Here is an 18,667-nt window from a genome sequence, read left to right on the forward strand (position 1 = left end):
ATATATAGTTCATCATTTTATTAGCCGATGTAATGTAAATTATTTGCATAGCATATCCTGCAATCTCACTCTTTTATTGCCTTGAAAATAAACTTAGCTTTCGTTACATTTTTATACAGGTGTCTTGTTAGCTTGTTAGTGTCAAACGAAAGACATTAGCATCCATATCACCATCTTCAAATTTACACGAGTCTATTACAAAGTTCACATACCTATTGCACAAACGTGACTCTACTTGGCACCGACGACAATTTTTTCGCCTCCAGCTGCTTTGACGCTGCTAGGTCGACCAAGTACACCTCCGGAAACCGCTGCCGCCATCACACTGGAGCTTGCCAGTATACCAACGGGGGTGGGCGATGCGGTCGGAACTTTCTGCTGATCCATGGTACCAATGGAGGCCGTTAGGGTGCCGGCAGCAGGCCATCTGCCCTGGGAGCTGCTGACGAAAGTGTACGCCGGTGGACCAGCCGAAGCAGGGTTGAGCATCTGCGAGAGAGAAGTAAAATCGTACATATAGGGTTAAGCGACATTTCTTAAGGGCCATGTATATAGCAGGCTACTGGAACATGAGCTGGTGCACTAACGGCACAGAACTAATAACAGTAGCGGTAAATGCGCAGCTGTTCAGCGACATCATGGGTTCGAATCCCGCCAGCCGAAGACCTTTTTGTAGAAGGACATTTTCTCGATTTCTCAAGGCATAGACTGTCGTCGTACCTTCGCGCTATACACATACAAAAAATGGCCAATTGGCAAGGAAACATCTCAGTTAAAAACTGTGGAATAGAACGGTTTGTAATGGTTTACTCTGTTGGCTCAAAATGTCCGCCTCAATTAAATTACCCTTATGTGATTCTTTTGATTGCTTTTATGAAATAAGGTACCGTGGGGCAAGTGGGTAATGGAATTCCCATAGTTGAGATTCTTCAAATTCTAGAGACTTTAAATTGAAACAAATGAGGTCGTGTATATTTTTTAGCTTGACTCCCACCAAATATAAGCAGCATACTGAAATTGATTTTTATGAAAAATTAAAGAAAAAAATACAGAAAAAGTTTATGAAAAACGTTTTGAACAATAAATTCAAAAACAAACAGTTATATTCACGATTTCTATTAGCTTTAACATTTGTTAACGCTTCCCAATGAACAATAATATAAATGACATGTAAACAAAGAAAATGTTATTCTTTTCACTTAAATTTTCTTCTCTACAGTTATGTTAGTTGAAATGATTCGACAACATTATAACTGCAACATTTCCAATGTTAGTTCTTACATTATAGGACAGCAATTGCATTTATGCTCTGTAGAATTTCCACCGCTCGTTATTTGTTTTTGAGAAAGTCGGATATGACGTCGGATAACTCTTCGGGAGAAATCGAACGGAATCCTTCAATAACGTATTTAGAATCTTTTTTATGTGGATAGACCTATACCCCATTTTTATGTTTTGAACTAGTTTTACATAGACATTCCACGAGGTTTCCGTGTGTTCTCTAATATTGCAATTTTTCAGTCAACGTCTTCCTTTTAATTGGCTGCCCGAAGTAGACATATTAATATTGGAATGTTTGGCAACATCTTTTAGAGAAGTTCCATGATTTCTAATAGCTTTTGACGCTTGAGTAAAGTGTTTCTTGAATTATCAGCACGTTATGTTTTTTATGATAATTGCGAACCATGTTTACTTATGGCTACTTAAAGAAAAAACACAAATTCAATCTTCAATGATAAACTTTTCACTTGCCCCACCTGATAAGAAAATTGACGCTGTTTAAATTTAGTTATTTTTAAGTCTACGTCAAATTAATTCTCAAATTTTTTTTATTACAGTTTGAAACTGTCACAGAGGACAACTAAGAAGTGGTACAGGAAATTATTTTCCGCAACTTTTTTCCACTGAAAATATTAAAATAAGATTGTACGCTGCCAACTTGTTACGGAGTAACAGTTGACAGGTTAACAATTTTTCGCTCTATTATGCAATAATGGCTGAAAAATATCAGAAATCTCTTACCTATCGTAATGTTCTCAATGGCCTCAAAGGTTTACGCATGAGTTTAAAACGTTAATTCACATATTCAGTAAAATATATCAATTGTTTTCACTTACCCCATTTACCCACTTGCCCCGCGGTACCTTACTTAGTTGGGACTTTTTGTCAGGTAACTTAAAATTATAGCAATTGTCAAATTGTATGCATCTATATTTATTATGGAAGTTTTAAGCTCAATAGCTTCCAAAGAGACAATGACGATGTGACAAAAAGTATGAGGAATAGGATACTTTTCCCTGTTTGTGTAAATAAAAAAGTACAAGATTACAACTACAGATTGGACTCGGAAAAAATGCGAAACTTTGTTTTGGGTGCAACTTTTTATCGCGTGGGTAAATATTAATGAAATTTTGGGTAATACTAGTTTAATTTATGTGTGCAAAATTTTAACGCGATCTGTCAAGTAATTTTCAAGATGCATTCGAAACAAGAAGAGCCACGCTAGCAAATCTTGGGCGCGGTGATCGATAATCCTGATCAGTCGCACAGATGGATCGGCAAAAGGCTTGGAATCCACCATTCTACAGTGTCCAGCGTTGTGAAGATGGTCCAGGAGACGAAAATCATTGAGTGGCGCGCTGGAAGTGGCCGAAAACCGAAATTCCGTTTTCGGTTTTCGGCCGGTTACAGCGCGCCGCTCGATGGTCTTCGTCATCCTGGAACCCAGAGAAGGCGCGGAAGATAAGGCAGTACTTTAAGAATTACCCGACACTTTCCACCCGAGAAGTGTCCAAAAAGGTCAATTCGTCGAAGGGGTTCGTCCAGCAAACTATGAAGCGGGCTGGGCTACGTCCTTTTAAGGTCAGGAAGGCGTCAAACCGGACTGACAAGCAAACACGGTGGTCAAATTGCATGTGCGAAAGCTGAACCATGAATGAGTGGTCAAGCCATATGTCTCGTCGTCCATGACGAGACAGCCATCGAGGCGGATAGCAAGCAAATCCCCGGCCTCGAGTTTTTTGTCGGTACGTCCCACATGGAGGTTCCGAAAAAGTTCCGGAAGAGAAAGATGGACAAATTCGCGAAGAAGTACCTGTTGTGGCAGGCGATCTGCGAGTGCGGACGTTACAGCAACCGGCACCGGAAACGGACGCGGACAGATTTATCGAGAGGAATGCTTGCAGAAGCGCTTGCTGCCCTTCCTCCGGTCTCACCGTGGTCCCCCGCTGCTCTAGCCGGATCTCGTTTCGTACCATTACGCCAAGTCTGTAATGGATTGGTACGAAGCGAAGGGCGTTAATGTGGTCCCAAAGGACGCGAACCCGCCAAATACACCAGAACCAGAACTTTGTCCGATCGAAAAGTTTTGGGCGATAATGAAGAAGTTGAAGAAAAGCGGAAAACATTCAAAGTTGATGAAGTTTTGAAGCAAAACTTGGAGAAATTGTGTAAAAAAGATGGGCAAAGCCCCGCCTAAGATCTCATGAGCAGTGTTAAGAGAAATGTGCGAGCAATCAGCTTGGGGGAGGAAATTCAATACAGTAATACCTCCATGAGTCAATGTTCCATGACTCGATATCGACTCATGGAACCATACTAAAAACAAAATTTCATGGTTACTATGATGGTCCCTAGAAGCAGCTTTCAAAAGGATTGCTGTTCCATGACTCGATATTTCCATGAGTCGATGGTCCCTTCAATATCGACTCATGGAGGTTTCACTGTAAATAAATTATGCCATAGCTAATATATAGTTATTTGATCCCTGAAAGTTAGAGAAGTATCCGATTTGAAATGAATTCTTGGTGATCATTTTTGTGTGTCTCATTTTTTCGAGTCCAGTCTTTATTATAATCTTTATAATTCAATAACGCAATCAGGGCTTATAGCAACTGACTGTCTTCAAAATACGAACTTTTAAGTCTATATGCTTGAAAAGAAGAGACCGATCAGGAATCAAAAAGAGACCATACATGAATCAAGAAAACAAAACATTCCGGGTATCAGGAGATCAAAATTTTGAACAGAATTTTTCTGTGAATCCGGCTAGACATTTCTCTAAACACATGTAACTGCTCGTAATAATGTAGGGTCGATAGGGGCAGTATGGGCCACCTAAGGAAGAGCATCTTGAAAAGTCATAGAAAAATATTACAAACTAATCGTCCCATAAGGTTGATTTGTAGTGTGAAGTGTCTCCTTGCAGGCCACGGTTGTATTTTGTTAAAAAGGTTATTTAGAATTTTCTGGGAAACATTTTTGGAAAACATTACTTTTGGTGGATTTTTCCACAATGGTCCCCCTTCGGAGCAATATGCACCACCATATTGCATGCGATGACTTTGATAGGAAAAAGCGCTTACAAGAAATTATGAACTAGAAGGCTAGATATACAAAATGCTACCTATTAAAAATATTAATACTATACTATTGCTAGGGAAAGTGTACTAGTTATAGCCATAGTGGTTCCCTATTTGGCCATATGTGAAATTTCTATAATTTTCGAATTTTAAATCTGTTTGAATGGAACCCTAATGCCCAACTAGGAACCCTAATGCCAAGTAGAGCATTTTGTGTGAAAATTGACTTTCACTACTATTATTCTCAACACAACTGTATATTCTTTGAAAACTTCCAAAATCGAAAAAAGAATCACTGGATGGACTCCCGGATTTTCTTCAGAAATGTCAAAGGATCTTTGGAGGAGTTAAAATAGATATTTATGGTGAAGTTTCTGAAGTAATTTCTGAGGTTATCCTTAAATAATTCAGTTTGAATTTTTGATGTTATCTGTCCCTATTCTGCAAATTAGGGACCGCGCGTTTCGTCGAGTTAGGGGAATTATCGAGATACAGAATACCGATTAAAGGAAGAGTTGACTATATGTTGTGTATTATCTTATCCCTAACAAAAGAATAACAACCGAACATATTTACTTGGCTAAGTTATTAGAGGAACAAAAAATCGAGTATAAGAATTCGATCACTGTAGATACGTTATGTATCATAACGTCAACTCTCCATAACTCGATATTGAGGGACCATCGAGTTACACTTGTAGTATAAGTACCATGGTACAATTATCTTGAAATGGATTCCATACTGATAATTGTCTTCATTCAAGATAGCCTTGGAACAATTTTCTTGACAACTTGTACCATGGTATATGTATCAGATGTCTGTCCAAGGTATTACAGAACACAAAACCAGTGCAACTGTGATCGGTCCCTTCGATCACAGTTGCACTGGTTTTGTGTTCTGTAATACCTTGGACAGACATCTGATACATATACCATGGTACAAGTTGTCAAGAAAATTGTTCCAAGGCTATCTTGAATGAAGACAATTATCAGTATGGAATCCATTTCAAGATAATTGTACCATGGTACTTATACCACAAGTGTCGAGGTAGCCACATTCACATTTTTCACTGTTGGATTGTTCAACGGCCTGATCACAAATTTCATAACGCTGAAGGGGGTGGGTGGGTGTCATCGAAATGTTACAGCTCATACAAAATTCGTAAAAATATGTATATAAAAAGCGTTACGAGGGGGTGGTTGGGTGCCGAAAATGACCATTTTTGGCGTTATGAAATTTGTTCACAGACCCCAAGGGCTGCGACGTCTTCATGTGTAGAAAACGCTTAGAAAAATCTCAAAAATAATCTGACAACGGAGGAAACTAATCTGTCATTTTGTAAAATTTTGTCCGGACCACTAATTTTAATTGAAAATTCAAAAAATCAGAAAATTGTTTTTTTTTTTATGTTTTATTACAACATTATCAATGTTGGTAAAGTGGTAAAAACATTTCAGTGTGCATCAGTGGCGAAAAATGGTACTATAAATACATATCCGTGACATGAACCATATCAAATCTAGTGTACAGCCCTTGCTGCTAGGTGTCGCCTCCAGACAATGAAAAGAATTGGTATTAAAAGATTCAAATACAACTAAGCAAAGAGAAACGAAATGTGAACGCAGCACGAAAACCAAAAAACGAAAGGCACCGAACACGCAAAAAGGGGGAAGGATATACTAAGAACTTTCTCAAATAATAAAAAAAAAACTACGCTAAATTATGCATATTTACATTGAGATGTATTTTTAAACTTAAGAATTAACAATATGTTCCGCAGAAGTCGTTCTGCAGAAGCTTTACTTGTCCAATGTACATACAAAAGAGTTCAATCGGCTGATACAGTTAAAAACTTAAAAATTAACGCTATGAAATAGAGATCGAACGGGGAGGAAACAAAATAAATTAAAGAAAAACGTTAGATATCTATGAAACAGGGAATAATAGTTCAATTAATTTACCAATCGTTGGTAGGGCTGTCCTTTGCCCAGTTGTGCTCCTCCCCGTGCAGAGGTGATTATCAGCTGCTGCTGCTGTTGTTGTTGTTGTTGCTGACCTTGCGATGCCGGTTGTATCGTCAGTCCAGATCGCCCGTTCAGGTTCAGGGTCTGCACGGTGGTAATTTTCGGCGTGGTGATATGCTGCTGGGTTGTCGTCAGCTTATTGTTGATCACAGTGGATGGCTTCGAGGCAATCGCATTGCTCGGTAGGTTGAACTGGCTCTGGGTGCAGTGGTTCATATGCGTTGCCCAGTGTTGCTGTTGACAAGGATAATCACAGTAGGACGTATTCCAGCAACAGTAGAACAGCGCTTCCTTGCCACAGTTCACACACCACTGCTTCTTCTTGGCTTCCTCCACAGAGCGAATCCTCTCCAACTCGCACTGCTTGCGAACCTCGTTGATAATGCGCGTCTTTTCCACTTCCATGTTTTTGCGCATCTCGCACAACACCAGGTCGGAATTGTGCTTCAGTTTGGTGATTTCCTGTTGGTGGCAGTGTTTGAGCTTCTCTATCTCTAGTTCCAGGACCTTAACCTTGGCCTCCAGGGCACCGCTGTTATTGGACAAATCGGACAACGTGTCCTCGATCACAGACCTGAAGAAATCCGCCATCTAGAAATAACGAGACGCATTAGAAAACTGATCCAATAAAAAAACATTCTGCTGACGGAAGATTTGAAGCTACCTGCAGCAATAAAACAGTGAGGTAGGGCGGGACAAGTGAGCTTATTTTACGAGTGAGGTGAAGTAAGAATTAACGCTTTTCCATAGCTGGTGACAATACTCGAGTCGAGTATTATTGTCATCTCTCTATATGAGGCCGACTATTCTCACCTCATTCACTTGTAGAACAAGCCCAAAGATCGATATGATGAATCGATATTTACAGGATACACTGATGGGAATGTTTATAATTGCTTAATTTAGTTTTACCAAATTGGGATGATAGTTTTGACTAACACAAAACCCAGAACTATAGGTATAAGAAATGATTGTAATGATACTAATGATTAAAATGATATTAAAAAAAGCTTGAGCACAATTTACTACATACCTTGTAGGAATTATTTATCAATATTTGAGATACAGGGCCAGCCCCGGAAGGGTAGACACAGTCTCCCTCGGAACGCAGTGCTCCACTCGGCCGAGACTGCAATTTCGGCGGCGTAGACACAATAGTTTCCGTAACCGCCGCAGCCAGATTGGGCGTGATGAAACCAGCCATCATGTGTTCTCCTTCGTCCGATCTTCCCGCCGCAGACGACGATTGTTCATTGTTCGGCGTTATTGGGTTAGATTGGCCGGAGAATGTTGCTTGGGGAGTTGAATTCGTTGCAGTAGGTTCACCGCTGCTGACAGGCGTGGTGGATGGTTGCTGCTGTTGTAGTGCACCATTCGATTGATCAGATCGTCCAGCTTGATCATTGGTCATAGGAAGTGGACTTGGAATGTGAACCATATGCATCATACTGCCGCCGCTGTTCCTACCAACGGGGAAGTTATTCGTTCCAGATGTTCCTGGAATAGTTGTAGTTCTCTTCATCGCCACCTGTGATGGTTGGATAGAGTTTGTTTGCCCAAGAGGTGGCTTACGCGCCTTTGCGTGGATGATAATTGGCGCCTTGGGTGTTATTTTCTGTGGGACTTTCGATTTGTCGACAGGCGTTAGGACTACTGGCTGTCCGTTGTTGTTATACACCGCATTGGCTCTGGGTGCAGTCTGGTTCGTGAGTTGGTTGATATTTCGAACCATGATCCTGTTGCTAGTACGTATTAAGACTTGGTTTGCATTTTCTGTCGGCTGATTGGTATGCGGGAGAGCTTGGTTTACGGAGGCTTGGTCAGCATTACCATGCGAGGATTCCTCATCGGATACAGGCTCCGATTTGATTGGTAATAATGGTAAGGATGTGCCTGTGGACGAATTATCGTTCAAATTCGCTGTCAATGTGACCGAGCTGTTACTAGTGTTTGCAGGTGATGGTTCCACTGTATTGCTAGTAGCGGATGGTTCACTAGGAGGTGGTGGTTCTTCTTCAGTTGGTTCGGTTTTAATGTCGTCTGCTGCCAGTGGAATCAAAGGCAACAAATTCAACCTGTTTGATCCAGGTGCTTCTACAATCTTAGTCGCTTCATTGACCTTTGAAGCGACCTCTTGTTCCGCCGGGATGCAAACTGGAGCAGTTGCCGATTCCTGTGGATCCTTCTCATCCGGTTTAGGAATTGAGCTGCCGTTATTTTCCGCTACAGGCTCCTCCTTACTCTCCGTTTCTTTCGGAGTTTCCTCTTTATCAGACACGGTGTCTGATGATTTAGTAACTGTATTTGCCTTTTTCCCAGCCGGTACAGTTTTCCAGCTGTCCGATTCTCGCTGTAGCACTACGGATTCAATCTTACTCTGCTTAGGTTCTTTGACATCCCCAACAGGAGTACTCGTTTTGCGCTTCTTACTGGAATAGCACTTGGGAGCCGGAGCCGGTTCAGAAGCAGTTGAGCTACCATCTTCATCCTTGGGTTTGTTTGCCAGACTCGACCGGATACGGCTGCTCTTTTTTCGCGGTTCTTGCGGTGACTCCGGACTTACTTCTTTAGGCTTTGACTCGTCAGTACTCACGCATACACTTCTACGCTTTCTTGTCGCGTAAGTTCGCGCAGCAGTTGACACAGGATCTGGAGTGCCAACTGAGTTTCGAATCTCCTCTTTGACTTGCGTGGACTGCGGCCGGTCCTTAGAAGATGGAACTTCGAATGAATTCATTTCTGCAGTGGATATTTTTTCTGGGCTGCCAAAAATGACTTCCTTCACCTTTTCCGGGGAGATGCTTTCTCTTTGTCTGGCTTTCGGTGTGGATGTTGTCGGAGGATTCGGCGATACAGGCGACACCGACAGCAAGTTATCAGCGGTTTTGATTATCTTTAGCATCAACTTGGTTTTATGAGAATCTCCATTTTCAACTATTTTCCGCAACACTCCCGGAATCATTGCTTCCAAGTGTTCGTCGAGCTTTCCCGGTTCCATTGGCGTTCTAAAATCCGCATAACAAAAGCATCCAAATTTCTTTTTCAGCTTGGAAATATACGTGTCAGCCTCTCGCATACACTCAGCCATGTTTGCCCGACGTTGCTGCTTCGTGTTGGGATCCTTATCACAGAAGAGAAAGCAATCCTTGATCGGCACCCAAGCTCGATCGTGATCACCGAAGAATCGAACATCTGCCAGTTGATTCACGTTCACCGACATGAGTTTTGCCGGCCAGAATGGGAAACCTTTCAACTTGGCCCACACCAGCAGATGAGGCTTACTGCAAACTTCGGTGAACCACGTTTTGCACGTATTGGCGTTGAAGTAGCATTCGTTGCAAGCTTCGATTTCGTTTATTTCCTGCTTGCAGATTTTCATCAATCCCTTTGCAATTGAAAGCAATTTACTATTCACTGAAATTGAAAAGAGGGTAATATATTATTATCTGCACGTACAGTATTGGACATTTGTACCTATTATTGTTTTCCATACAACATAGTCATCTTTAGCCATTTCGATCTGAGTTATTTATGAATTGATTTCAGTGAAATATTCACAGTTCTTCAGGCATAACGTGAGTAACAACATATATTTTTGAGTGATTTTTCCAATCACGAGTTCAAAAGCAATAACGGATTGACTGAAGAGATTCTTTTGACAAAATTTATCTGCCCGTACTCGCATAACAGTCTCATTTACATAGGAAATCCTATAGAAAATGGGACTGTTATGCGAGTATGGGCAGTTATGCATTCAGATAACTTAAAAATTGAAGGAATAGCTTCACGGTCACGGTGCTCCCTAAACCGTTATTATCAAAAAGAAATCCCCATCAAATTTGTGCTCACCAGTCGTTGTATATGGCTAAGCTGCATGACTGCTTCGAAGTTACGCCCTTATGATGATCCACAAATTCAAAGAAAACGGGGTTTCATTAATTTTCTAATGCCCCGCCTTTAGTAATTTCGTGAATTTTCTCAAAGGTCTAAAATCAAAATTATTTTATTTTTGGCTTAAACCTCATGGTCATAACACGTATATTGGAAAAGTTTTATACGATTTTTTGAACTTGTATTTTGAAAAATTGTATAGTTTTATAACCTACAGATGTCTGGGTATATTTTAACGTGTAATACACAAATTTCTACATTTTATATTTTTCTACAATAAACCTGTCACAGAAGAAGAGCCTGGTGAAATTGGAATAATTTCAAATTAGTTTTTCCGTTAGATACACGGAAAACAAAACATCCTTAAAAGTGCCGTTTAAAATCGGTACCCAGAAGAGGCTTCAAGAAGAAATTAAATAGGATAGGGAAGTTCAAAAATAAAGTATACTTACTTAGCTTTATTTCGTTCAAGAAATGTAAAGAAATTCCTTGACTGAATGGGTCAAGAAATTTCCACCAGGAAGGGGGCTTCCTGTACATCTCTTCTTCATTGCTTACTGCGATCAGAAAAATGTGATTTTCTGGACCATTTCTGAGACCATGCCATGCCCAGCGCACCCTTCCGGCTTTCGCAACCTTCTGGATACTGGGTTCGCCGTAGAGCCTAGCGAGCTCGTGGTTCATTCTCCACCGCCACACACCGTTCTTCTGCATCCGCCAAATATCGTCCTAAGCACCCTTCGTTCGAACACTCCAAGTGCTTGCAGTTCCTCTTCCACCATGGTCCATGCTTCATGTCCATAGTCTTATAAGTGTTTTGTACATGGTACATTTGGTGCGGGGATGAATCTCGACCGCAGCTTCTTCTGAAGCCCATAGTAGGCGCGATTCCCAAGTAACAATTTAGATTCTAACTGCCTTTATTTATTTTTATGAAAGTTTTATCGTAGATTTGCATATTCTTGTAGGTTTCATAGTAATTTTCATCCAGTAGAAATGATCTTGAACCGTTTTTGGTTTTAAATACTTTTTCAAGAACACTTCGGCTACATCACATAAAACTTCGTTTTCAATAAGAACAAGTGACCTTGGCAACAGTTTTATGAAACTCTCGTACTTATCTGTAAGAACGCGCTCGAGCGAGAGTAAGAACTCTTGGCCGAGAACATCATAAATTTTTCAACGCACTAATATGTACATTATTGATTGTATTATTATGAATCCTATCGTTTATGGATCGCCTTGCGTGGATTTTCGATCTGTTCTTCACGGAAGTCGTTGTTGAACTTACGGCGCACAACTTATTAATAACACAAATAACCAGTTTCAGTGGTCTTCATCCTCTTGGCCATGATATAGGAGCGGAACTGGACCACTGGACACCTCCTTGTAAGGTGGACTTCTGGATGTGGTTAAATGTCCGATTGATTTTCCTGCTCAACATCTGGGCCTTATTAAGAAGTTATCCACAGCTGAAAATACTTACCTTTAAGCGTTTTGTAGCTTTAATTTTAATGCCGTAACATAATCTAGCATGAACGCTTTTCTCCAAAAATGAAAAGTGTAAATAAACAAACGTCAAAATGTGCTTCCCTTGAATAAAACGAACGAATCTTATCACGTTCTTCAAGAAGATCAGTTTGTCTTCATCAAGATCGCCTTAAGCCAAAGAACTCTCAAGTGATATTTGTTACGCTTGCCCGAGTTCAGCAAAATTTATCATGGTTCTATTATGGTGTTGAGTAAAACTACCGCCATGATTGTAATTATCGATTCTTTGGCAAGGGAGCCATGATGGGAGATTCCATGTATCCTGTATTGTTCAACATTTTCGGGCACCAAATTGATGAAATTGTTTCCCTAAAAATTCAATTTTGTTGAGGCGCATTATGCGTTTCGGGTGTTTCTTGCATGATATTCACGATGTAATAAGCGTGACAACCGAAAACACAGGAGGGTATCGAAAAAAACGGAAAGTTATCATCACATATGTTTTAATTTGCATTTTGTTTTATTATTGATCGATAATTCAATGGAGAAGTATTTATAAATTCGTTAGCCAAACCAACATGAAAAACATATTGTGAGTTTAACTTGTCTTGAGAACTACTTGTGGAAGGTTTATGGAAGTGTTGAGGATTGTCATAAGTGATGATTACAAGTTTTAAGAGATACTTGACAGTTGCTCTCCAACACCGTCTCTAGTATGGGCCACTTTAGTCTTATGAGAGGTTTATCATTGGCATAGTGTAGGTTTGTAGAATTACTGGTTTTATTTCTAGTTTTATATAATTGGTGTAAGAGAATACTTCAAGAATAGCATAAAATCAACTTTGCTACTTGGGTTTCCACTGATGATGCGTCTCCGTATATCGTTGTTATCAGCCGTTAAGGCCGCACGGGACGTCATCATAATCACCCTATCCATTTCAAGAAGCAAGTCCCAAGAACCACTCCATATATCGATGCGAAAATGTATCACTATGATTCTATATATGTAGAGCACAACCCGATAAATTTTCAGCTCCATCGGTTCACTAAACCTCAAGATTTGCTTCCACAAAGTTTTGATGATAATTGTTAGAGTGAGACGAAAGATAGGGAAAATAACACGGTCTCCCGTGTCCTCTTAACAAGGATCCGAGGTAGACGAACTTATCAACCACCTCATGTATCTTCTTCTTCCTCTCGGCATTACCGTCCTCACTGGGACAGAGCCTGCTTCTCAGCTTAGTGTTCTTATGAGCACTTCCACAGTTATTAACTGCGAGCTTTCATTGCCAAAGTTGCCATTTTCGCATTCGTATATCGTGTGGCAAGTACGATGATACTCTATGCCCAGGGAAGTCAAGGAAATTTCCATTACGAAAAGATCCTGGACCGACCGGGAATCGAACCCAGACACCTTCAGCATGGCTTTGCTTTATAGCCGCGGACTCTAACCACTCGGCTAAGGAAGTCACCTCATGTATATTGTTGCTAAATTAATTATGGTGTATCTCAAAGTGATGATTAAATATTGAAATATCACCTGAAGCATTTTTCTTCGTATAAATTATCCATAAAATCAGTCGATGAGCAGTTATTTTCAATCGATGCTGCAATACTATATACCAATACTATTATAACAATATGTTGATGATTTGAGAAGCAGCCATCTTGTGCTGACGCACCAAAAGGCCTTAAGTCCTTTTTGAGACGTAACCATTAAAATCACAAATTCGAAGCAGAACTATTAGATATTCTAATACTGTTAATCATGTTCAAATGATTTCAATGACACTAAAATTGTATGTCGAGAAAGTCTTTCACAATTAACTGAGCTAAAGCGCTTACGTAGCTTAGCGAATCTATGCACTCACAATTCTACATATTTTACATGCAACTTCTTGATACACGCGCGAGTATACGTCAAAGAATACTTTGAGGCTGAGTTTTCGACTGTGGGTCATACCTTGTAGAGTCTTGCATTGTCGGTAGTTTATGGAATAGAAGGAAATTATCGAAGTGGAAAGCATCGCTAGAAAATAGAAAAAAAATTGAAAAGTGTAGAACATTCGTTATTATTTCGTTCCATGGAATTCAAAATCGAAGTATTTACAGAACTTAATTTTGAATGTTTGTCTTCGTTAACTTGGAAAAACTTGTGTAGCTCTTACAGTGCGATTTTTTTAGTTGCCTGCGGCTGACGAGTCTTAACTTCACAGGCACAGTTTGCTACAGATTAAAATAAAAGCTTACAGAGAAACCATCAGTTTTTGTAGGATTCAATCCAGGTTATAGTAGTACGATTTCTCGCTTATTAAAAAAGAATAGTTGTACAGAATCCATTAACAACTCTATATTCACCATATTTATCATATTCTAGCACTACTCCGAATACCATAAAACGGAGAAACATTTTTCGGAATTCCATTATCACATCATTTTTATCAGTGGTAATGGTCAGTTACACATTGGAGAGTCTAAGAGTGCCATAGTTTAAGTTTAAATTCTGAGGCAGCACAAAGTTTGCCGGTATAACCGAGGGTACAGTTATTTATGATAAACAAATATGAGTACAGTCAATTAAAATTTATGAGTACATTCAACTTACTCTCCCTTACTCGATATCGGGTTAAAGAAGCATAATAAAAGTGGGTTTTCATGATTAACTCGGTGGTCCCATGGAACGGAATTGCACTGGTTTTGTGTTTTTTTACTTGATACCTCCCTAACTCGATGGTCCCTTCAATATCTAGTTATGAAGAGTTGACTGTAATCATATTTCAAAATCGGTATCGTAATGTTTTATTGTGCTTGAGTCTATAAAAACAAACAGTAATTTGTGAAAAAACTTATATGGTATGATTCTAGTTTGTCATAGAAAACATTTGAACATGATTAGCAGTATTAGAATGCTTCATTAAACTATCTAAAATTAATGATTTCAATAGTTATGCCTCAAAAGACGCATAACCTAATTTTGTCGATCTCTTCATACAAAACTACACGCACAGGTTACAAATAACTAAACAAACCATTTCTTTCTAACCATGTCATGGTCATGAGTGTATGTTTCTTCTGATATTCACGGTTAACCCCTCTACCGGCAGCTTCATTTGTTACCGCTAAAAAAATATTCAAATCGTGATAACTTTTTTGTTTCTGGATATGTTTGCACCATTTTTTCACAAGATCTCAAAAAACTCTTCTAGTTTGAGCATTCGTGTGGATATTAATCATTGGTGATCTATTTTTGAAGATATTCCGATGTTCCTTGGGGGACCGACATTCTCCATATGAAATGTATTTGGCGGTCATTTTGTTTTTGATCCATTTATCAAAAAAATAAAATGTGAACTATGCAATGCCATGAAATAAGGAGCTACTTTGAAAAAATCGGTACAGTATTCTTGGAGAAATCTGAAAATTACGATATGAGGTTCAAGATCTTTATTTGTCCAGCGTGGTACCAGAAACATAGATGCTCATTACTCATGAACGGCTGCACCAAATTGCTTCATTTTCTCACAACATACTCGCATTAATGTATCATTCCAAGAAGTGAATATCCGAATATGATAAAAATTCTGTAGGCTTAGATATTTACGTGGGTTATGGCTTACGCGTCGGTCCCCCAAGGAATTTTGGAATATCTCCGGATTCAAATGACCAATTAACAATATCGACACATATTCTAAAACTAGAAGAGTTTTTGAGAGCCCGTGAAAAAATGGTGCAAAAATATTCCAGAAAAAAAAAGTTATCACGATTTGAACATTTTTTTAGCGATAAAAAATGAAGCTGCCGGTAGAGGGTTTAATGAAAATACTCTTGAAATCGTGGACTTATGCCACCTACATCATTACGGGCCCTACGATTCTTTTTATTTAAATTTTTCTTAGCCATAGAAAACGACAGATGAGCACAGCTTCAATGTAGACAAGCTATAACTTTTCCTAGACTAACTAGACTGGCCAAGTGCGCCTGAGACAGTTTTTTTGTATGGCTTTTTCAGATTTTCAGATAAATGATTAAAAAAATTTCATGAGAAATTTCGTTTAAATCAAACTATTATTACTTTTGAACTCTTGATTGAAAAATATACTCAACAATATATGTTAAAAATAAAGTTATGTCTGAGGAACTGTGAAAACATTATTCAAAACTATTAATCCATGAGTGATATATAACCTACAAAAAATGATCATTTTGTATGGAAAACCGCAAAAAGTTGCAAATGTAATGTCTTTATAATATTGGACAATACATTAGAAAATTTCAACACCCTAAAATATTTTACTTACATGGATAGATAGATGCATTATGAAGAATCCAGTTAACGTCAGCCTGGAATGCATCTGTTGTTTGATACTTCTGCTCGACGACATTCTTCTGCAAGGTAGTGAGATCGATGTGCTTCGTTACGTACGCATCGTAATTGGGGAAATGTTCTTTATCCAGTGGATTGAGGATTGCGCTCTGAAAAAGAAATCAGCAATATAGGCATATGATAGATATTATTCATTCTGCTTCCAAACGAACGTAACGACATCTAGCGGATTTGATGCACAATCAGAGTATGACTGGTACGTTGGTATGTGTTCGCTCTGCTTCCACGCGTAAACGTTCGCATGTGGTAGTGTGACAAACACATTGAAGGCACATGTTATCTCGCAATAAATTGTTATTATGTTTGTATGTATGTGAGTGATCAGAAAAAAAAACACGAAATCTCCTGCGATATGAATCTCATTGCATTGAAATGGTGAAAATACCTTTTGGCTAATGGACATTTGAACAAAGGCATGGCATATGATGTAGAGGCAATAATTAATGATTTATGTAATCAGATTGTCAAACTTTATCATCATACGTACCTACTCAAATATGCATTAAATATAATGTAAAACTTGATTTTTGCTTCTGTTTCTTACAACCAATTCTAAATACTTTTGTCTTGACTTTAAATGCTTATTGAGCTATTTTCTAACCTATGTAGACAGTGATTTGCTAACCTATTCGAGTAGCATTTGAGCATTTGATTTGAGTTGCATCATTGCGAAGCAGAATATTTAACTTTGGTGCGATTCAGATGGGAATAATGTGTCATTTTAAATGGTTTTGACCTGGGCCTCAAATTCGCCAAGAAAAGAACATCCATACGTGTTACGTAAACTTAACCTTAAGTCTACCTATTCAAAAAATATAGTTATTTGAACCTTAGGAGCAAATATCGTAGAAAAATGCAGAGAATTACAAAAAAATGGAGTTTTCAAGCATCTGCTTAAGAGCAATGCATTTGCTCTCATTTTCGAAATCGCCAACATCATTTACGAAATCGACAAAAGCATCAATTATTGCTTCGTTGAACAGGTTAAAAGTATGTTTACAAAACGCTACATAACAGGGTCTGTTCCCCATGTCAGAGGCGGTAGATCATAATCCGAGTGCCAGCAAAGGACTCTAAATTCAACCGTATACTATGATCCGTCGGAAATTTAGCAGGAATTTTATCATGAGATATTAAGAGTTCATACCATTCATAAGAATGGCCTAAAGCTATCCACCATCAACAATGTCCGTTACCGACAGTCTATGGCCTAGAGTAGTAATCCTTTATAGCCACGTTTCTCAACAGGGGGTCCGCGGACCCCCGACTATGTAGAAAGCACGCTGCAACGAACACCTTACAGCGAGCCGTTTTTTTGCCGTTACCAAGGTTGAGAAACAGTGCTTTATAGAGAGATTCGCGGAAGCTGACATTTCTGTCAAAAGGTGAGCCAATCGAGCAGCGAGAGCTGTCAAAGTGTGAGCCAAACGAACATGTGTTATGTTTGTTTTGAACTTTTCTTCAGGAGTAATGCTATCCGCTTGAAATTATTTTGGTAAAAGTAATTTTGCATGAAGCAAAAAATAAAATATGTTTTTTTTTTAATTTTTGTCAATGCGATTTTTAGTTGTTGATTTTTTCAGCTGTTTATTAGTTTGGATATGTAGCTCAAAGATCTATAAAAACAAAACAAAACAAAATACACTTTTTAGCAATGAGGAAGTCATGTCCGTGTTATAATATTATTCTCGGCGCCGAGCAAAATCAGCACTGCTGGTCTGTTGCCAAATCATTCCATTTTACTTCCGCTTATCTCTCTATAAAGGATCACTAGCCTAGAGCATCTAAAGCAATGACTTCGTTGCTTGAGACGAGATGTGCATGAATAATGATGAATGAGATGATCGAAAGGTGGACGCAGCACTTTGATACCTGAGTAAGATGGGGCCGGAGAGTTTGGTTTGGTTCTCTGTACCGTCTGTTAGAACCGGACGAGTGTAAGGATGGGATAACTGTGCAACAAATCCTTTGAAAATGACGTGAATAACAAATTCCAACGCATAATATGCCAATCAATTTCAATGAGGCTTACGATAGTACCGATGGCTAATCATAGATGAGATCTGCTTTTCCGAGAAATTTGGTCAAATCTCGCCATCAGGGAGTACGGCTCTATGATTTGTAAGTCGAGTAAATTTTCATAACTAAGAGACTCTCAACCGTTGGGAATCGAACCCACGACCCTTAGTTTAGTCTTACGCGTTTAGCGCTGTTTGGGTCCCTTTAATTCGAATATTCAAGGGGTTTCACTACTTCTTATATATTTTTGACATAACGTTATATAATTTCAATCTGATAGCGCAGACAAACGTATACAACTTGCACCATCCATCCCACGCCTTAACAGCCTTTTAAAATAAACGTAGCCTTGCCTGAATTAGCATTTGTTTATAAGATAATTCTAGGCATAAAATATCTAACATATAATTTCAATAGTAGTTAACTACTAGAAGACTTCTTTCCATTTACATTTCAATAAATAATTGTAATCAATTAAAAAGTGAAGTGTTTATTTA

The 18,667-nt window shown here is 38.9% G+C and overlaps 1 protein-coding gene across 3 annotated transcripts in view; it reads right to left on the reverse strand.

Annotated features, from left to right (window-relative positions):
* Positions 1–38: 38 nt before the first annotated feature.
* LOC5572556 (protein kinase C-binding protein 1) overlaps positions 39–18,667 on the reverse strand; it is a 32,947-nt gene continuing 14,318 nt past the window's right edge. For 2 of the 3 annotated variants that reach the window (XM_021852923.1, XM_021852922.1), the window contains 4 exons: positions 16,066–16,240; positions 7,419–9,799; positions 6,323–6,976; positions 39–489 (listed from right to left, as the gene is read on the reverse strand). In XM_021852923.1, the coding sequence (XP_021708615.1) occupies positions 232–489; positions 6,323–6,976; positions 7,419–9,799; positions 16,066–16,240 (3,468 nt within the window). In that variant the 3' untranslated portion in view covers positions 39–231. Of the gene's footprint in view, positions 490–6,081; positions 6,228–6,322; positions 6,977–7,418; positions 9,800–16,065; positions 16,241–18,667 lie in introns of those variants that run through there. The other variant, XM_001654019.2, reaches the window with a different exon arrangement.

This window comes from Aedes aegypti, chromosome 3 (assembly GCF_002204515.2).
Source record: "Aedes aegypti strain LVP_AGWG chromosome 3, AaegL5.0 Primary Assembly, whole genome shotgun sequence".
In the NCBI taxonomy this organism is placed as follows: domain Eukaryota; kingdom Metazoa; phylum Arthropoda; class Insecta; order Diptera; family Culicidae; genus Aedes; species Aedes aegypti.